The 23,246-nt window shown below is 35.9% G+C and overlaps 1 protein-coding gene across 1 annotated transcript; it reads left to right on the top strand.

The window, feature by feature from the left end:
• Positions 1-7,624: 7,624 nt before the first annotated feature.
• tunar (TCL1 upstream neural differentiation-associated RNA) lies at positions 7,625-7,801 on the top strand (the record flags this gene model as incomplete). Its single annotated transcript, XM_081347906.1, has 1 exon — positions 7,625-7,801. The coding sequence occupies exon 1, from the start codon at positions 7,655-7,657 to the stop codon at positions 7,799-7,801; it is 147 nt and encodes a 48-aa protein (XP_081204032.1). The 5' UTR covers positions 7,625-7,654.
• Positions 7,802-23,246: the final 15,445 nt, after the last annotated feature.

Below are 23,246 nucleotides of genomic sequence, written 5' to 3'. Positions count from 1 at the left end.
AAAAAGCATCATCACATGTTTCTTTTTTAGTCTTTTGCAACATCTGTCGCCACCGTTTGCATGTGCAACCCTACAACAAAGAGCGCTTGCATTCATACTCAGATTGTGCTGGGCAAAGGGATATTTCCAGAGATCCAGATGACCAATGTTCCTGGACTAATGTCACATGGCTTGGCCGGCTCGTGGTGCTGTCGTCCCAGCTGGCCGGTTGGTGAAGTGGTTCTGGACGATCTCCAGTATGTTTCTGAGCTCATCGCAGCTGCTCTCTCTCGTGAAGCTGTTTCCAGACTCTTATTTCGGCACATCTGACGCTCCAAACCTTCCCGAAACGTCTTCTATCGGCGCGATGCGTGAGAGCACATCTAGAGTACAATCAGAGGGTTGAGTTTGAGGAAAGCCCTGTTTATGACACTATGACCAGACACACAGACAAACACTCATGCACTGAAAGAAAAAGACTCATTTGCTAATGATAACAAGTGCATTTTATGCTCAAAACTAGGCCGTATATGAAAGTACACTGTTAGAAAAATCTGTAGAAATTACAGTATTACTGGCAGCTACTTGCCAGTAACTTACTGTAGATTTAAATTGATGTTATTTACTGGCAACAATTTGTTCAAAATTAAATGAACATTAAACATTAACAAGTCTTTATCTTTACAGAATAAAACTAAAATAACATCCTCATGCAAAGCATTCTGGGAACCAAAATCTGAAGGAAAAAAAAACAGAAAAAGGTTGATGAAGATTTCTGGTTCCCAGAATGCTTTGCATTAGATTGTTATTTTATAATTTTATTCTTTAAAGACAAAGACTTGTTAATGTTTAATGTTCATTTAACTTTGAACAAACTGTTGCCAGTAAATAACATAAATTTAAATCTCCAGTAAGTTACTGGCAAACAGCTGCAAAACTACAGCAAATTTTTTACAGTGTATGTGTGTAAATAGGCCTATATTTGTTTGTGTAGAGTTTAGAAAATGTGTATACTGTATGTGTGTTTGTGTAATATACACCACACTTCAAAAGTCTTGGTGTAAATGTTTTGCAAAGAAGTCTCTTCTGCTCACCAAGGCTGCATTTATTTGTTCAAAAATACAGTAAAAACAGTAAAATATTGTTGCGATTTAAAATAGCTGTTGTGAATATATAGTTAAATGTTATTTGTTCCTGTGATCAAAACTGAATTTTCAGTATCATTACTCCAGTCTTCATGATCCTTCAGAAATCACTCTAAAATGAGGATTTGATGCTCAAGAAACAGAAAACAGTTGTGCTGATTCATATTTTTTATGGAAACCCTGATACAATTTTTGTTCAGGATTCTTTGATGAATACAAAGTTCAAAAGAACGGCATTTATTTCTTTTGTAACATTATAAATGCCTTTACTGTCACTTTTGATCAATTCAATGCATCCTTGCTGAGTAAAAAGTATTAATTTAACAACAAAAAAATCTGAAAGTTGCGTTTTAACACATTACATTTACATTTACATTACATTACATTTACATTAGCACAACGTCCTGAAGCCATTGAATGGGTCTGAATGGGTTTTAGGTTGAATGGCTGAAATAAGGTCTGAGGTGAACACAAACTCAAAACTCAAGATTCTACGATATAAAACACATCAGTAATACCCCATGTGATTTTTTTAAGCTGTTACGTGTCTTGAAAAAGCATCTAAATGAGACAGTCGAGGAGATTTAATGTCATTACGCTGAACTCAGTCCGCTTTATGCTTATAATCGGACTCTTACAAACTATTCTAAATCAAACTGTCAGGGAAAATGTTTTTTTCAGATAAAAACTGAAAAAGTTGTGGAACTGTTCTTTATAGTCTACCTTTAGCTTTTTACTTCTGGCGATTATATTTAGGCTTCATTTGGGCCACAAAACGTGTAAGCAACACACATTTGTTGATCACATATCTTGTTTTTTGCAATAATCCAAAAGCCAATGGGTCTTTGTCGAGGGAACCAGTGTGACGTTAACTTCTGGGTTGGCCTACAAATGTACGTCATCCCGATACCGCTCTACAGGATTCTAGAAATCCTATGAAAGATCTTTCCGGGAATAAACTGCAATTCCTTCAGGATGCTTTGACTAGGGCATCTATTGTGTCTTTCACTTTCCAATATTCATGACAAAAGGACAGGCACATTGTTGTCCAGGCCTGTGGAGCGATTGAATGCCAAACCACATGAACGACCACATTCATCATGAATCTGGACCGTGAATGAGTCTCAAGGGATCCCGAAATCACATCATCCCACAGTGTAGCCTGTCAATCTGCCGTCCGACTTCAGGAAAGCTGCTGCCGCAGGATTTATTACACACGAGACACTTCAACTTTTGCTTTTTATTACAAATAACAGATTTAAACGTAGCTAATAATTGTTTTTTCTTAATATTTGTTATAAGAAGGTTACATTGGAAATATAGATGCACTGATATGAACATTTGGTTCGATACCGATAACCGATAATTCTTTATATCTGAAAGCCGATAACTGATATATTGGCCGATAAATCTAAATCCAAATTTTTATAGAATTTTTGAGAGCCTGATTACAAAAATAAAAGTCTCACCATTAAAACCCATGTCCCAAAAACACAATTATGATGTTGTCGATGTAGCCGATATGACATGTTTCACTGAACTGTATTTTCCTTTTTTTGAAGTGATTCCTATCATATTTGTAAACAATTCAAAACCATCATGTTGAACAGTGCGCATCTGAAGCGTCTCAGCTGTAGGAAATAATCCATTATTTATTGGCTTTAATATATCGGCCGATAGCGATAACATTAAAAATGAACAAATGTCGGCTGATACTGATATGGTGGCCGATATATTGCATCCCTAATTGGAAACAACTTTTCATACCTTTATCGTGTATATTTTTGCTGACTTTTAGGTATAAAAGTTTTTAACATTTTACCAGGGCTGTCAAGTTATTAAAATGTTTAATCTAATTAATTTCATGAATCGGGGATTAATTAATCACAAATTAATCGTACATCACAGGGCAAATTAGCACCGATGGCAGTGGAAAGTGTCACAGTGTTGGGTTTGTGTTCCCCGGGTGTCCACTAGATGTCCTCCTTCCCCGGTGTCACTCACATCATGAACTACGTTTCCCATCATCCTGTCTGGCTACCACTGATCATTGCACTCAGCTGTTCCCCATCATCATTGCACACAGCTGTTTCTCCTCACCATGTTAGTGTCTGTGTATATATATCCTGTTTGTGTCAGTGTTTGTCACTGAGTCCTTGTAACATTTCACACCACTTCTGACGTTGGTTCCTGACGTTGGTTCCTGACGTTGGTTCCTGACGTTGGTTCCTGACGTTGGTTCCTGACGTTGGTTCCTGACGTTGGTTCCTGACGTTGGTTCCTGACGTTGGTTCCTGACGTTGGTTCCTGACGTTGGTTCCTGACGTTGGTTCCTGACGTTGGTTCCTGACGTTGGTTCCTGACGTTGGTTCCTGACGTTGGTTCCTGACGTTGGTTCCTGACGTTGGTTCCTGACGTTGGTTCCTGACGTTGGTTCCTGACGTTGGTTCCTGCGTGGTTCCTGCGTATGGATTGCCTTTATGGATTTTGACCTTTTGCCTGGACTGGTTTTGTGAGTACGGATTACCCCAATAAATACTGCAAATTGGATCTCTCTTGTTTCCTGTGTGTGTGTTGATCGTGACAGAAAGTTATGCGCGTGATCAACTAACGACGCGCAGATTAAGAACAAGAGGAGCGCAAATTATGGCGTAAATACCAGTAAATCAACTAGTGTAAACCTTAGTAAATCACCTTTAAATACTCTCCTCCAGGTGCAGATTTCTGACTGGTGGCCCACCCAATCAGATTAATTAAAAACAATTAATTTCGTTCGTTTTTTAAATAAGAGACGATCTAGCGCTGAAATGTGTTTTTTAAATCAAGTGATCAAAGTGCTTGTTGCCGCTGCGATCACGCGGATACAGTGTTTTCTCGTGTGGCTCGCGCACACGCCACACTGTCTTCACTCGGACGCGCTTCACTCTATTCGTTCTGGTGAAATAACAAAACATAATACACACAAACGTGTCCCTGCTTGATATACAACCACTGATGAACATAATCGGTTTTGATGAGGGGAAAACTACAAAAAAAAAAGAAAAAAAAACTATACGAGTGTGAATTTGAACCAAGAACCTCTGAGACGGTTGACGAAAGTTCTACCACTGGACCATTAAGGTATAAGTTGTTCAAATAGGCGAATCTATGTATTTAGTCACACAAAAAATTTCGCCACTGACAACATATATTAGGCTACATCTCATTAAACGACAATTAAACCCCATGTAGCCTACTATTTAAATCGATTGCTGGACATCGTAATGTTATTGTACATATATATGATATAGCAAAGTCACGCCACTGGCCGTGTATATAAGCTTAAAAATAACCCTGTCCATGCCTTTCCAGTGCTAATCCTTCACTGGGTGTCTTCAGTAAATCCTGGCAGTAGTTTTTTAACCAAAAGAGGGTTTGCCCAAAGTGTTAAGTCAAGTCATTATTGTGTTAAATGAGAAAAGCATAAAATAGGCATTACAAAAAGTAGCTTTAGAAAAAAAAAAATGAATTGGTATTTAGATACAGTACAGTATATTTACAGACCAAAACAGTTTGGTAACAAACATTCTTCAAAAAAAAAATTTGTTTTATATTCCTCAAAAGAAAGAAAGTCATACCGGTTTGAAATGACATGAGGGTAAGTCAATTTTTTTTTTCATTTTTGGGCAAACTATGTAAAATGCTAAAAAAAAAAATAATAAATGGATCCTCTAAATAAGAAACTAATGTAAATGGTGGTAAATGTCTAAAGGAGTAAAGGGCCATTCACACTGCACTTTCGTTCCATTGACTTCCATTCAAACGCATGCAAATGCATCAGACCGCTAACACAAGCTCATTCTCTGCGTTCCAAAGATCAAGTTTGGTGAACTCTGACCTGCGAATTCGCATCATGTGAAGAAAGGCAGGGAAGGATGCATCTATGCTGCCTTCAAAGGTCCATCAGATGAAGGAAGACAGGAACCGAAGCTAACTTTAGATTCGGACGAGCCTTGATGCCTTCATATCTGGGAATGCATTGCATCCTCCAAGACAGCATTTTCATTCATTCATTCATTCAGTCATTCATTCAAATATTTCAAATATATAATGTGCTTATGTTTATGTGATGTGTGGCACCTGTGCAAAACTAATTTCCTAAGGGATAAATAAACTAAACTGAACTGAACTGATAATGCATTTTAAAAAACACCCCAAAACCATGTCAGTATTTATTTATGCATGTATTGTCCACTGCATTATTAGACAAATGAAGGACCGCAAGTGTGCGCATAGTTAAAGAAACAGTTTTTTTAGCTGCTTTTATTAATTTTTTGCCTCCAGACTCCCCACAACTCCAGCAGATTAAAGTACGAAACTAGTTAACTTATAATATTTGTAACATTTATCCATTAATTATTAGAAAGCATAAATGCTAAATAGGGCCAGCAGCGCTAAATACATGTGCAAACAACATCTTTTTCCTGAGTTCAAGCACGTTTTGCAGCAGTTGATTATGTTTTATTCAGGGGATGATAGTAATGAATATATTTTTGATGAAAAATCTCTTCCATGCCTTTAATAAATCATTACTCTTGTAAAAGCTTGAGGAAAACCAGTGCAGAGAAACGCTGCAGTGACCATTACGTTTATATACCACTAATTATATTTTATTTAAAATAAAAATATAAAACTGTTATTATAAAAATGATTGTTTTTTATTATAAAAGTATTTAAATATTATAAATATTACCAATTATAATAGTGAAATAATTTTATAATGAAAATATTAATTTTCTTTTTTTTAAATAAAAAAATCTAATTAATAATATATTTGTAGAATTTATATTTACACCTTATATATAAGAACATAATGTTGTTCCATATCCAAAAAATAAAAATAAAAATTCTACCATACTTTTTTTGTGTTTTTGTGGAGATGGTACCACAGTCCTACAATGGTTTGCTGAACACATACCATAGTATATTTTTAAATACATTAAAGCATCATATAAATATAGTCAAGTCAAGTCATCATCAGTGTTTGTTTCTGGTGTAAAACATCCACGTTTGGTAATGCAGATCAATAGCACTGGTGAATCGATTAATCAATTTAAGTATCCCCAACTGAGCAAGCCAAAGGCAACAGTGGCAAGGAACCGAAAAACTCCATCAGGTGACCTAATGGAGAAAAAAAAACCTTGGGAGAACCCGGGCTCAGTCGGGGGCCAGTTCTCCTCTGGCGTTTATGAAGTAGAGACCGGATTTAACTGTAAGATTAAAATATTATATGAATGCCTGGCTGAAGAGATGCGTCTTTAATCTAGTTTTAAACTGGGAGAGCGAGTCTGAGCAACGAACAGTATCCGGAAGACTATTCCAGAGTTTTGGGGCTAAATGTGAAAATGCTCTCCCTCCTTTGGTGGATCTGGATATCCTAGGTATGACCAGAAGCCTCGAATTTAGTGATCTTAAAGAGCGCGATGGATTATAGGGCGATAGAAGATCCGTTAAATAGACTGGAGCTAAGCCGTTTAGGGCTTTATAAGTCAGTAGCAATACCTTGTAATTAATACGGAACTTTATAGGTAACCAATGTAGTGATGATAAAATTGGTGTTATATGGTCAAACTTTCTTGATCTAGTAAGAACTCTAGCGGCGGCATTTTGGACTAACTGTAGCTTGTTTATTGAGGATGCAGGACAACCAGCTAATAAAGCATTACAGTAATCTAGTCTCGAGGTCATGAATGCATGAACTAGCTTTTCTGCATCAGAAACAGATAGCATGTTACGTAATTTAGCAATATTTCTAAGGTGAAAAAAGGCTGTTTTTGTAACATATGAAATATGATTTTCAAAAGACAAGTTACAATCTTATATAACACCCAGGTCTTTTACTGTAGAGGATAAAGTAACAGGACACCCTACTATGTTAAAGTTGTATTGTAAGAGGTTTTGTGGGCGGTTTTTTGAACCGATAAGTAGTACCTCTGTCTTATCTGGATTTAATAAAAGAAAATTGTGCGTCATCCAATCTTTTATATCTTTAACACACTCTGTCAATTTGGATAATTTAGCGTTTTCATCCGGCCGTGATGAAATATATAGTTGATATATAAATATAGTATATAAATATGGTAATCATTTAGCACCATGTTATGTATAAAAGTACAATGGCATTAACGATACCATCATTATACTATAGTACAACCACAGTATATGCAGTTTTGTTTGGCACCGAAAACATTTCACAATTTCACAAATAATTAGAAAGAGTGACACTTAAATGTGGCATGAATTTTTTTCTTTTAAACTGTACTTAAATAATCTACAAATTCGACAACGTATTTTCTCCAGTAGTTTACCGTTTTATGAGAGCATGTTGATGTTTGCAAATCATGTTTCATTCCGTTACTGACATAATAACAAGTCTTGATGAAGATTTTCACCGTCTAAATATCGACTGATGGTCAGTTTGTGTGTGTGTGTGTGTGTGTGTGTTTTCCCAGATTGGTGTGAGAGGAAAACTGCAGACTTCTCCAAGGAAAATGGTAAACACTGCTCTAAGTGATGAGGAAAAGGGAATTCAAGACAAGGAAAGCAAGGAAGAATCCATTCTGGCCATGCTGGGAATCATTGGGACTATCCTCAACCTAGTTGTCATCATCTTTGTGTACATCTACACAACACTGTAAGATCCAGAACACAAACACACACACACACAGTCACTTTCCCACGGGACTCTGGGATTCTGAGCTTCACGATGATTGGCGGTGGGATTCTGGCACGGGAAAAACAGGCCGTTCCACCAGGGAACCCTGCAAATGTGCACTCGTATAGAGTTCACTCGCAAGTCCAGAGGGAAATATGGAGGACAGATTTCCTCAAATACAGACGAAACCATCCGGAACCTCATAACCTGTAAATATGCACGTCAATATTCCATATTTCCGGATATTTCCTGCCAGGAAAACAGGACCATTTCGATGCATGGCTCAATCCGCTGGACGTTCTCATTCAGATTAGATGTTTTTAACAGTAAACATACAGTGAGATTTCTTACACATTTCAGGTTTACTCTTACTTTATTTCAAATGTTGCTGTTTACAATAAATAGCTTATTATTAGACCAGAGTATTGAAATTTTGTCATCAGTGCTGCCTTGAAAGGCATTTTAATACACCCTTGAGAAATACATAATCATTTATAATGACATTTTGTAGTTTGGCTGTAAAACAGTTTCAGGCTAGTTTGAACCATTTTTGTGGTGCATTAAATTGCATTATTATTTATTTATTTTTGTGCAATGCTTCTTTGCAGATCTTCTTTCTTGTTCAGTATTGTTTTGTGCGGGTTAAAGCAGTTTTAAGACGTGTGGGGTGTTATATTGAAACGTGATTTTCCGTGCAGGTGTTTCTTATGTATGTGCAACTTTTAAATATATTACTGTTTCCCATTGTTTTGAATAAAAGAGAAATCTCGAGTACAGTATAGTGGGAAAAAGCGATGTCCGGAGGGGAGATTTGTTCTAAATGATCCAAGAAGTTCGATTTAACCATCAAAATGTGAGGAAAATATATTAGGGCTGGGCAAAGTTTAATCGCGATTAATCGCATCCAAAATAAAAGTTTGTGTTTACATAATATATGTGTGTGTACTGTGTATAATTATTTTGTATATATAAATACACACATATTCATGTATATATTTAAGAAATATTTGCATATATGTTCATACATAATTTATATTATATATAAATGTAAATATTTTATATATAAATAACACATTTTTCTTAAATATATACATGCATGTGTGTGTATTTATATATACAAAATATACAGTACACACACATATATTATGTAAACACTCATTTTTTATTTTGGATGCGATTAATCGCGATTAATCGTTGCACAGCCCTAAAAGATATATATATATATATTAATTATGAGGGAAGAACAAAACGCTAAACTTGGTTACAGTAATTATTTGGCAAAAAAAGGAAAACTACAGCTATGCAAAAAACATGCAAAAACAAAAAGCTCACAAGAAAAATACATACATTGACTAAATCAGTTATTAATATTTTGTTGGTTCTCTCTTGTTTTTGCATTTGTTCATAACTTATTTGTATGGCAGCCTGCCAGAAATTATGTCCACTCAATTTGACATGTTTCATTGAGTTAATATCACAAATTAAACAAAAGTCTCCAAGCACAATATGATTACAAAATCTTTAACATTTTTATTAATATTTGAATAAAGTTGACGATTTTCCAAAGCCGGACATCCCTTTTGGCCACTATACTGTAAACTCAAACAGAGACTGTTGGATATAATACGTTTATTATACTGTACGTACAGACAGTGTTGCCTTAATAATGATCAACACATTGTCACATTCATATCTGCGAAATATTTCAGACGAAATATTTAGTTGCTTATTGGTGCACAGAAGCATAAAAGCACATTTCATTTTAATTATTCTAGAAATTAAAGGTAATCATTTAGTTTATCTGATGCGATATTGTGATTTATAGTTTCTTCATCTTATCTTAATACCAACATGAGACTGTACTAACGTTAATAAAAGCACAAGGATATTTGCAGAATGAATGAATGTATATTATGTCAGTGAAGTATGTTTTTGATAATACGACAGAAACTATATAAAATCTAGATGTCAGTGCATAAAGTGCCTGTAGTTCTGCAAGATATTCTCTATGTTTAATAGCTAATCTTACTTTATAAGAGATATTATTATTATGAAGAATAATAAAAGCCCGTTCTCACCATAGACGATAACTATAATGATAACTATAACGATAGTTCTAAAAATGGTTCTCACTGTTAGACGATATCGTCCGTTGGTGTGGACGCTAATATAGTTATCATTATATTTATCTTTATAGTTCTTGTTCTTGGTGTGAACATGCCTTTACAGTAACAGTGTTTTCCTATCTTTCCTTTCAGCTTCTGTTCTGAAAAATCAAGGTGAAGTTTATAACACAGAATGTAGTTGAAGGTCTGATCATCAGATACACTCTTTCATGTCTTTTTCCATCATCTGCACATTTCATCGACACACTCTTCTTCTACTCCAACTATGTTAACAGTGGCTTTCAGTTGAATTTACTTTCACGTATATATCTATTAATATCTATGGAGATAAAATGGATCGGCATTACAGTACAGGGGCGATCTTGTTTAAAACTCTTTTATGTATTTGAACATGTAATATTGCTACTTCTGATTTAGTAAAGATTGATAAAATTGTTGAAAAATGTTCTTTTCTCATTTCTTCATGTTGAATTAGACAAAGTGAAACACCATCAGGACACTTTCCTCTTTTTCTCTTCAGGATTCCGCCTGTTCTGGATCAGCTCTAGCTTAATGCATTTTGTGTAATTATGGGATGGACGTTATGCACGGTCGCCTAGCAACAAGTCATTTACAGAGCAATTTTTACAGAGTTTAGCCTTGCTGCCCAGTTTGAGCAAGGTCTCGATTTTTAATGTTAAAGCGTAACTCTCGCCAAAATGCAACGTAGGCTCTTTTTGTGAATCTACCTGAGGCAAACTTTCGTTTAAAAGCATAATTAGAATGGAAACACCACTTTTAAGTTTGACCGTATTTTCATTTTCGGTCAAATTGCCTTGTGAATGGGAGTGAATGGGGCACGACTATGATAGCATCAAAAATCACTATTTTTAAAACACTAAAAAGGCTCGACACAACATGAAACTTTGCTGGAAGTCTCACTAGAGGCTCTACACATGAACTCCAGCATTGAGAACACTGTTTGTGTACACAGAATTTACTAAAAAGAAAGATTTTGAACAACTCACTGTGTTTCATTTTGACAGTCAAAAATAGTCGATCTCCGAATGCGAATGAACTGACTCTGAATTTTAGTATTGTTTCTTATAAGAGGATCTTTTTTTCAAATACAACGTCAATATTGATTTTCACTAACAACAAAACAACAAATTATCCGTGAGTTTATATGGAACTAAGCTTTGGGAGCTTTCCATCTTTACACTCCTCATGTTACGTTGCATTCGGAGATCGACTATTTTTGACTGTCAAAATGCCGGCGGACAGTGACACAGCTACAGTGAGTTGTTCAAAATCTTTCTTTTTAGTAAACTCTGTGTACACAAACGGTGTTCTCAATGCTGGAGTTCATGTGTAGAGCCCCTGGTGAGACTTCAGCAAAGTTTCATGTTGTGTCGAGCCTTCTTAGTGTTTTAAAAATAGCGATTTTGATGCTATCATAGTCGTGCCCCAAGCACTCCCATTCAAAAGCCAATTTGACCGAAAACGTAAATATGGCGTAAAAGTGGCGTTTCCATTCTAATTATGCTTTTAAACGAAAGTTTGCCTCGGGTAGATTCACAAAAAGACCCTAGGTTGCATTTTGGCGAGAGTTACCCTTTAACACAACACAATGAAGTCATTAAAGTTATTTGAAAGTCCAAACTAAAATCTAGTATGAAGAACAGACCACAACAAATCTGTAGAAACCAAATGATTCTTGAACACTTCTTTGTGTGATTTATGGTATGTATAGTGTCTCCAAATTATTTTGTAATTCATTAGGGGGTTTTCTGGATTTAAGGCGGGCAGGAATAGACATTTTCAGAGGCGAGAGATCTAAAAACAGCTAATCGTCTCTCAGTGTGTGAAATGATGCAGTCGAGCGAATAAACAAAGTCGTTTGAAGATTCACAGCTGCAGAAATTCAAATGAGCCCAGGAGCCTTTTTCTCAGGCTTTGTTTTACCTGGATAAAGAGCGTCCAGATGCTGAACAAACACAAAACCTTCAAACGTCCCCCGTTTCTCAATAAATGATTATTACCGGGAACAAACAACTGCATTAAATACTGTTTGTGCAAGACTTTCATATGTCAAACACGTAGGCCTACAACAAAGAATTTTTTTTTTTTTTTTTTTTGAAAGTTAGGAATACAATATAGATATATAAAACAAGGCTATAACTGCAAATGCTTCACTTTCTTCAGTTGGTGCCAATGGATTCTCATCTATTTAGGTTTGCGATGCTTTTGGGAAACACAGCCCAGATCGAGTCATTTTTAACTGTTCATTAAAGTCTCCCTATTATGCTATTTTAAAGGTTGTTTTGGAGTCTCCTACAATAGGTTTAAGGTAAAAAAAACACTTTTCTCATGATATACATTGCACATCACCTCATTTCTCCAAGAGTCTGAAAATGGTTTGTTTTGAAGATTCAGTCTCTCCAAACTCCACCTTTCTGAGAGCTGCTCTGCTCTGATTGGTCGAAATGAAACGTTCATTACCATATCTGAGTTTCAGGCTTCCTCAGCACTTGATACACAGAGATACGAACAGTAACGATGGCGTCGGTTTTACCGTATCAATTTGAGCCTGAGTCCTTATCCTGTGGAAGTGAATCAAAGTGAATTTGCAGCGTCTTCTCGACATGAACAACACGAACCAAACTTTTCCTGTCTCAGATAAACTACAGTGTTTGAGGGCGGGGCAAAGAGACGCTGTTCAGCCAATGAAGACCAGAGGCTGGCATTATGCTAATGTGTTACATTGTTACATAGGTGTGCAACAGGAAGTGAAACTGGACTTTCTGACGACTTGATTCTTTCTTTTAGAAGACAAAAACTTAATTTGTCATGCACTTTGAACTTTAAACCTTTTACAAACACAAGCTATTATTACACACTACATGAAAGGTAATATTCGAAAAAGCATACAAGGGGCACTTTTAAAATGATGCGACTCATAGAGTGATTCGTTCGGGAATCGGACTGCATTGGCCACACTTTATGTTTTTGATTCACTAAAAAGAACCGGTTCACCGGACTACACTGAATCAGACAACACTGGAAATGAACATAATCGGACATAACCGATAAATGACTCGCGGTTCAGTGAGGGAATCAGTTGTGAACTCAGTAATGGCTATGAACGATTCACTGACTGAAACCGCTAAAGCACAAGTGAGTTTGAAGCTGTTTCGTGAATCATTCTGACTGACTCAATAAAGAAAACTGTTTCACTGGGAATCGCACATTCAACATTGTCATCTGTGCAGGAAACGTCACTTTCAAACAAAACAAGATGGTGATGATGATGCCTGTATGAATTAGCACAACTCACATTTTTAGTTGCATTTGCGATGATTTTAGTCACAATTTGGAGCCATAGGATTAGAAACCTTCAAAGCTAGGTATTAAGATAAAGGGCCAGATTTACTAAATGGGTCAAATTAGCGTGAGAGCACAAATTAGCGTCTCGTTTCAGACATGCTTTTTGGGTGTTAAATAATGCTGCAAATACCAGTAAATGAATCGTGGAAACCTTAGAACAACACCTTGCATGGCTAATTTAAATGCGTCCGAAAGGGAAACTCGTACAAGTGCATATGTTATAAGTTATAAATAACCCTGTCCACGCCTTTCCAGCTATATTTTTTCACTGCGTGTCTTTAGTAAATCCTGACATCTGTAAGTAAATCTGGCCCAAAGTGTGTATATTGATTTTTTTAAACGGCACGCTGTATAAGTGCCAAAGTTTTACTGCCGATCTTGCCGCTTCTCAAATATACAGATGCTTTTCCAAACACATGAGAAGTGTGTGATAAAACACAATAATAACCTCATTCATATGACAACATTTGAGACCGAGATCTAAAAAGACACATAATCCAAGGTTACAGACGTTAGTGAGCTGATCTTGTATTCTGTGTAACTCTCACTGGTGCCAGTCTCATTTGCGAAACGTAATTGACTTCAGGTCATCCAGGTATTTGAACGCAGTCTTTGTTCATTTTCGGTAAACACGATAAACGGCAGCACAAACATAAACACGAGGTGATTAAGAAAATGAAACTCGTGCTTCTGTATCTCAGAGATACTCTGGGCTCATCTCTTGGAGTTGTACTGGGAATCTTTTGTACTATATTGAAAAGCATCTCATCTTTTCATGTCTGGCTCAGGGCCGGCCGTGTCACACCTGTGAGATGATGAAGCTTCTGGTTTTCATCAGAAGGACATTACAGGATGTCCATTGAATCGCTCTGGCCGAGTTAAGGGAGTGAAATGGTTTCGCGGAGAGCCGCATGTCTTACATAAATTTCATGGGCTCTGCACACATTTCATCTTCCCTGTCCCTCTCAAAACTTATTCAAGCGTTGGAAAAAAAAAATCCTGATCTAAACCAGAGAGACGCTGATACCCATGACCAATCCCAAATCCAACATAAACCTCAGGGGAAAAAAGACGAAAGAGGATCAGGGAAATATGAATAATAAGGTGTGTTGTATTTTGAGGTTTTTGGAAGAAGACTGAAAGTTAGATTGAAAGTAATTGAAACCAACTTAACTCCTAAAAAAAGCTGTGGCTAATAGCATTATGTGTTATTATGGGATGCATGGGGTGTAGTGTTGCCTAGCAACAGTCAGTCCTGCAATTATGCAATATATATACACTACTGTTCAAAAGTTTGGGGTCAGTAAGATTTTGAAAGCAAGGATGGAATGGAAAGTGACAGTTAATAATGTTGCAAAAGATTCTATTCCAAATAAATGCTGTTCTTTTGAACTTTGAACATCAAAGAATCCGGAAAAATAAAATGTGTCACTGTTTCCACAAAAATATGAAGCATCACAACTATTTTCAACATTGATAATAATCATAAATGTTTCTTGAGCAGCAAATCATCATATTAGAGTGATTTCTGAAGGATCATGTGACACTGAAAACTGGAGTAATGATGCTGAACATTCAGCTTTGATCACAGGAATAAATTACATTTTAAAATATATTCACATAGAAAACAGATGTTTTAAATCGTAATAATATTTAACTGTTTAACTGTATTGTTGATCAAATAAATGCAGCCTTGGTGAGCAGAAGAGACTCTTTCAAAAACGGTAAATAATCTTTCCGACCCTAAACAGAAGTGTATATTTATATATACATAATTATAGAAATCTGGGTTGGAAAGTAATACTCATACTCATGCACCAAATGTGTTAAAAAATAAACATGAATTTACCATCTAGAATTTGTGGCAATACACTTGGAATATTTTTCACAATAAGCCATAAAAACAAAATTATTAAGAAAAAAATGCGGATGTGTCTGCATGTGTTTGTGACAGATTGACTGTGAGACTAAGTGACACAAATGACCGGCTGCTTACTGCAAATATACAATAAATATTGGAACTAACAGCTGAAAACATCACACATCCAAGTACATTCATTGTATTTTCTAAGATCCCAAAAATAGAAGCGCTGACCCTCTTCCCATCATGTTTTCCGTCTGCTCTCTGTGTGTTTCTGTCACCTCTTTCCCTCGTGTTTATCCCTGTCATTCCGACCCCTGACATTGATCGGCTCCTATTGCAGGACAAGTCGAGAAAACAAACAACAGGTCACCATTACATCAGACCTCACACTGCAAACACTGATGGGCTATTTCTGTCTTGCTCTCCAGTACAAACATCTAAACATTCTCAAATCAAGATTGATTTACTTGTCTTGTTTTCTGAAGTTTATGTTTAAAACAAGAACAAATATCTGCCAGTGGAGTCAGAAAACTAAACTTGTGTTCCCTTTGAGTTAAAGGGTTAGTTCACCCAAAAATGAAAACTCATCTTCAAATGTTCATCTTCAACACAAATTAAGATATTTTTGATGAAATCTGAGAGCTGTCTCACTCCTCCATAATTGAAACTTGCCGGCCCGGAAAGTTAGTAAAGACATCGTTAAAATAGTCCAAGTGACTACAGTGGCTGAGCCTTAAGTTTATCAAGCGACAAGAATACTTTTTGTGCACAAAAGAACAAACAAAAATAATGACTTTATTCAACTCTTCATTTTCTTCTGTGTTTCTTTGAGTGAGTTCACGTAGTGTAACAGCGCAGCGCTTCTGGGTTGTGCGTCAGAACGGAGGCTCACTATTGGCCAACGCTGGTCATGTGTGTGATGCTGGCCAATAGTGAGCCTCCGTTCTGACGTACAACCCAGAAGCGCTGCGCTGTTACACTACGTGAACTCACTCAGAGAAACACAGGAGACAATGAAGACAATTTTTTTTTTTTTTTTTTTTTGCACAAAAAGTATTCTCATCGCTTGATAAACTTAAGGTTGAGCCACTGTAGTCACTTGGACTATTTTAACGATGTCTTTACTAACTTTTCTGGGCTGGCAGATATCGATTACATAGAAGCCTATGGAGGAGTGAGACAGCTCTCTGATTTACTCAAAAATATCTTAATTTGTGTCTGAAGATGAACGAAAGTCTGACGGTGTTGAAACAACATGAGGGAGAGTAATTACTGACAGAACTGTAATTTTTGGGTGAACTAACCCTTTAAGTTTGTTTTTCTGACCCCATTGACAGATATTAAAGCAACAAGCCCCAAGAAGTGGTGGTTTACAGTGAATTTTGAACAGCTCAACGGCCCAGAACAGGGTTAGTATAAAAAGCCTTGAGTGTTTTTTTCGGGTGAAGACTTTTACATGTTGATGTTGTTTTTGTCTTTGTATTATTCTGAATGTTTTTAAATAAAACAAAATCATGTTGTGGAAACTTTTTAAACAAGTCTAAGAGTAATTTTTCCCTATCAATACTTCATGATTTTTGTAATGAAATATTAATATTGGCAAACACCCAGTACATTCGAATTCAAGACTGAACTGGTTAGAGGCTTCGCCGAGGACCCAGAGTCGACATCTTACATCCTTAATCTAAAGGTAAGGGCAATATTAGATTGCAGCAGATTATGGGCATGTTTTATAATGATTTAGAGGTTACAGCAGGATAAAAATACAACAAACGGCGTCTCAACCAATCAAAATCAAGTACCGGAACTATCCGTTTTACAAAGGGCAGCGGCTATTTGCTATCTGTTTTAAGTGAAAATAGTAGTATTTTCTTTGCAATAAGAGTAAATCACTATATGCACCAGGCACAGCGTTATGGGTGGGCCTGATGGGCCTAGAACCACCCACTTTTTAACAGGCCCACCCAAAACTTTCCTTAAAAAAAATAAAAACTTTAAATATATTTTAATCTTGTCAATAATTATAAAAAATCGGCAAATAAGCTCATAATTTGTGCTAAAATAGTCCAAGGGCCCTATTTTAACGATCTGAAAAGCAAGTAACTTTGTGGGCGGATCTCAGAAATCTAAAATGTGTTGGTCTGAAGTCGCTTCATTACTCATAGGTGTGGTTTGGGCGTAACGTTAAATAAACCAATCAGAGCGAAATCTCACATTCCCTTTAAGAGCAGGTGCGCTTGTTCCATGGCGGATTGCTATTGTAACGGCGGATTTGCCAGGAGCGGTTCATAGCCGAGGAGACCGACGTTCTCGTCAGGGCCGTAAAACACAGAGAAGTGACATTGGGGATGGAGAAACACACCCAAATTAGCTTCGGTTAAACAGGCGTATGATAATTTGGGTAAATGTGTAAGATAGATTTATGCCTATTTTTTCACATCTTCATGGACCCCACAATGATTTCCCTCGTGTGGAATATTTTTCCTCGTAATTATGTATGGTTTGCAAAAATGAAAACTGCTGCTTCTGTGTAGATGAGAGAATCAAAGTGTGTGTGTGTTGTGCACACGCTACATTATGGCCAAGCATGCGCCCTTAAAATAGCATCTGAATAACGCGCCACTGACTTTAGACGAGGTTTCTCCTGGTCAGTGACGGAATTGTTTTCTGGAACTGCAAAATAGCACCAGGGAACGTTTGCGCGGGAACACGCCTCCTCTTTTCGCTGAACCGACCCCGGGAGCGCAAGTTCATTCCCTAATTTACCGACGTGCGTCTGTGGAGGGAAAAGTCCGCTGTGCGTCGGGGGCAAAATAGGAATGAAACATGCATCGGTGTACAAAGTCAATTGCGCTGAGTGAAAGAAACGGCCCATTAGGTCTATAGACAGATGCGCTAAAGCACAGCCAGGGATGATGTGTAATGGAGATTCCAAAGCACTCTTCTTTGGTCCGAACCAAGGAGAACGATCACGGATAGATCCGTCCTATGCACCAAAACTTTTTAAAATGCAACAAAACATTTAAAGATCATCAAGCTTTTAAAAATCTCTATTATGTAAGCACAGATAATATAACAGTATATTAGTCAGTCATTTTTATCAGGTTAAACAGTGATTTGATAACATTTTTAATTTAAGGCCCACCCACAATTGGTCTGGCCCATCCAAAACTGGAATCCTGGCGCTGTGCCTGATATTAAACACCTCTGTATTTTAGTCCATTATAAAACAGCATGCAATCATAACTTATTGAGTGTAAATTATTATATTTATTAAATAAATGTCGCCATGGGACAATAAAGCCCTCCCCCTACACCGACACCATAACCCTACCCCATAAACACTTTATTATTAAAGAACCGATATGCACTTTAATTCCACTTTGACTTTTTACTTATTTTCTTCATATTTGTTGAAAATAAATGCCTTTCCAATCTGATATGCGATGGGAAAAGGGAGAAGAACAAGTTTTTTTGTAATTTTGTCTGGACCAATCAGACGTCAGTGGGCAGAGTCAGTGTAAATAGCCTCTGCTAATAAGACGGACACTGTTTATTAAAGGGTTTGCTAGTAGAGTAATTTGTGATTGCAGTGATGTGTAACGTCTTACACGTGTGTTAATCAACTTTAAATAAGATGCACAGATGTTGAACACACAAAGCAGATGAAAGAGGTTTGCAGAGCAGATGCTGAAAGCTTTTAGTGATCACACATGTGACAGGTCTGATCGCACACTGACCTTGACTCGCTCCTGAAGCATCATCTCACGGGAGCTTGTGTTGTGCTTGACGTGTGGACAGTGATTAATTATGGCAATATTTACTCATGCACAGGAACTTGAGCTTGATTTTTATTTTTATTTTTTATTTTTTTATGAGGGTTCTGTCACTTTCGTCCAATTCTAATTTCTTTACTCAAATGTATTTGTATAGCACTTTTCATAATACACATTGTTTCAAAGCAGCTTTACAGAAAATTATATTGTGCTTTATGTTGAGTGTACTGTATGTGGATAAACTTAGACATACTCATATGTACAACTTTAGATAAAAGAGATGAGTAATATCGTTACAAAGTTAATAACTACAATATAGTCAAGTTTATTTACATAGCGCACATTTATTTATAGTTAAAAACTTAAAATATATATATATAATCTGATCAAATCTTCTCCATTTAAATGTTCCACTTATTTAATGCGCTTGTTTGCAGGAGCTGTTGTCTCATACTAAATACATAGTAGGTCTGTGGTATCAAATTAATATTTTTAAAAATCTGGTATGATGCTTCTGTACGTTAATAGCAGGGAAAAGATCATCAAACTTATCTAAAGGCTTTTTGTGCTTTCACAGACAAAACAAAGTATCAAAAATACCATGGTATTAATAGTCTTTGTCCATTGTACTATGGTAATTCCAATGTAATCTTTGCAATACGTTGGATTATCATGTACTCACTCAGTGCTGTGGTATACAGTATATTACCATAATAATATTTTGATATTTATACCACCATAATAATATTTTAATTTAATGTTGCATTTAATTGTCAAAAACCAATTTGTGTCATGCAAGACAAACCTCAACAGACTGTGCCACAAAAATCACCTAGAGATTCATTTTAATAAGTTCATTTTATTCTATAATTGACACGCTCACACACATCACTGCTGATGAAGTAGATTTTCTGTCATTTTAGTGGAATGGTGATTTATTTTCTCTGTAATCTTCAACAACCAAACATGCATTTGGATTAAAACCCTAAAGGATATATATATACGTGTGCAGAAGCTGCATGCAACCTGGAAACTCAGCGTTATTTAGCGAATCGTGACACTGGCTCTGGCTGTAACGAGACGACCTGTGTTAGAATGGCACCCGTGTTCATCAACAGATTGTGTTTGTACAGTGAGTCCGATTTAAGGATGAGAACGTCTTGATTTGAGCGTCTTCAGAAGATGATGAGGTGCGTGTCTGGTCAGTGTGTGTGTGTGTGTGTGTGTGTGTGAGACACACTGCCCTCTGCTGGAGCGCTTCACACTGACGGAGAACACACTCCACCTGTTTGTTTGCTGTGCATCATATTTCAGCTTTCCAGACAACAGCGAGACTGATGCTCACGAACCGCAATTCCAACTAAATTAACATGTTTCATGCATTTGAGCAGGAAAAGACTTTAATTCCATCAGTTTACACACTGTAGAAATCTTTTTAAGTCTAAAAACTGGCAGCTGTGGCTTACTGACAATGCAATATCATTTAGGATATTGATATAGATACAGTAAAGGGTAATTTATACTTCTTTACTGCTAAAGCAATATTGTTCTTCACTGCATAACATAATAATTCTTCACTCCATTAAAATTACTAATATTTTTGCATATCTACTTTACATTCTTTGCAACCCACATTTACTGCAATGGAAATTATATATAAATTTTCATTAAAAAGATTATGTATGTATGTATGTATGTATGTGTGTGTGTGTGTGTGTGTGTGTGTGTGTGTATATATATATATATATATATATATATATACATGCATACTCTTTTTAATGCAGTCATATTTAATGTAGCCATAAATAATCAAATTAAAATATCAAAAACGTCAATTACTTTATTTATAGACTAATTAATGAATTTGTAAGCAAATTTAGTAATGCCAATAAATGTACAATAAGTTATTAATTAATCAAATGCTTTATTATTAATTTAATTTGTCTATATAACATGCATTTGCCATGATTTGGGGAATGAAAATAATTCATATTTCATTTAATTATTTAATTAAATTCATTTTCACGCTCTTGTGATTCACCTTTACTGATAAATAAAGAACTCATGACATCTAGTGAACAAAACAGAGATTGCAACGCAGAATTCTATAACCTATATGGTATAATTTTTCAAAGTGTGCTTTAAAATCCTGTGAATTATGAGAACTTGTTAATAAAGAGTCAATAATTAAATCACTGTTATATGATTGAGAATCAACATTAATCAAGTGTCATTGACCTTGAGATGTGAGGTTACAACATTTTTCCATGTGAACAGCGAAACATTGTGCATGATATCAGGACAGCAGTTCAGTTCAGCTGTGCAGAATCATAATTTCTCTGTAATAATACACATATTGAATCATTTTTATTCCACTCCGCTGAGAGATAAAAACATATTTTACACACAGCACGTCTTCATTCACTCATCCGATAAAACGAACCGGGACAATCTTATTATCAACGTGTAAAACTTGAGGACGTCCTGTGGAGAGAGTGTAGATAAATTATTCTTTCCCTAATCCGTTGATAATTTATGCAATAACTGCAATTCATCAATTTGTCACATGACCTCAAAGGAATATTCACACTTTTACAGCTCTGGAAGTCCGTGATTTACGATGAACTCAAAGGAGAATATTTTGCTCAGAAGATGCACTCATGTTTCATGTACACTGAAAAAAAAATTGGAATATAGATTTTTCATTTTCAATCAGAAATTGCTAGTAAATTTAGCCTTACACACAATTCTAGGTGGCTTCTCAAGTAAATGAGAACATTTATAAAGACATTATAAATAAGTGGTGGTTATTTTTAAATAACCACATAGTAAAAAAAAAAAAAAAATGTTGCAATTAGTTATCTCAACTTAAAAATTCACTTTATTTCAAGTAAATATTACTCACACTTTGTTAGTAAAATTTTAACGCTTTAAACATTTTAATTTATATTTAAATTGTAAAAAAGTAACATTTATAAAAAATGTAAAGGAAACATTCCATTTCATCATATTGCAAACAACGTTACTTTTAAAATGTTCTCTGAAAATTCCAAAACAAGTAAAATTTCAAAAAATGTACATGTCCAACTTAAGTGATTCAGTGTAAAAATGTTAAAAAACATATATATATTTTAGTTTTTATAAAAAAATGTGTGCTGACGTTTTGAGAACATTATTAAAGGCCAGATAACTTGTATTAACATGACTCTCATAACATTGAGAAGCTGGAATGATTTGAGCTGCCCGTTTTCTTGAGCAAACCTGTGTGTAGACGACCTTATCACAATGACATCTCCAAATACACACTGACAGGCCTTTAGAGAACGCTAAACTAAAGCAAGCCCTGATTCAATCAGACGGCCCACATTTGAGCCAGAAGAGAGATCAAATCAATATTTATCCCTTAAATATTAATGTTGTTCAGAGTCAGGAACATGATGCAGTGACGAGAGCTCAAGCCAGGAGCGGGTAGACCCGGGTTGGGTAAGGTCAAGATCAGGTTGGCTGAGGTTTCTGCTAATTAGCACAAACAATGTGTTTGGAGAAGCGGCAGAACACAGTTTGGCTTTCCCGGGAACACTGAGAGTGCCCAGAGAACAGACTGAGAGCAGTCATGAAATATGAAGACATTACAACACAGCCGTCCTGGATTTCACAAAGCAATGCAGTCTCACAATCAGACGATCATAATCATCAGAGAGATCAAATACAGTTCAGTTTGAGGCTTCATTCTTTTATCGGCTTTAATGCAAACGATGCTGAACTACACACTGAAACGTGCTGTAAAATAAATTGTTGTTTCAACTGAAAGTGTTCATGCTGTCTTGAAATGTTATACATCCATTCATCCGTCATCCATTTTTGACTGAAAGATTTTACATTTTGTTTTTAGAATTTTTGACTTCATCGGAATGGTACGAAAGTTTTGGCACTTGAACACACACACACACACACACACACACAAATTATGGACATGATTAGAAAAAGGTTAAATGGTCCTGAAAAAAATCACACTTGTATTGTTCGCGGTAAAAAATGATTTGAATCGGAAATTAATGGGAAATTATTTTAACTACTGAAAACATTTGGTTCTGCACTTCACAAAATCTTCCTGAAAGCTCATTTTTTTAGATATCAACCTCAGTTTTGGAACAAGTTTTGGCTTTGATTTTCTCGCAGTTTTAAAGTAAAACATGTATCATATAAAACATGTAAATAGTTTTTGTGCATTTTTCATAACAATAAATGTAAAATTATATAACTTTTTTTAAGTAAACTTTTAATTTCAGGAATAAT

This window comes from Scardinius erythrophthalmus (assembly GCF_964197995.2).
Source record: "Scardinius erythrophthalmus genome assembly, chromosome: 19".
Taxonomy (NCBI): Eukaryota; Metazoa; Chordata; class Actinopteri; order Cypriniformes; family Leuciscidae; genus Scardinius; species Scardinius erythrophthalmus.
This window is presented reverse-complemented; position numbering and strand designations above follow the sequence as displayed.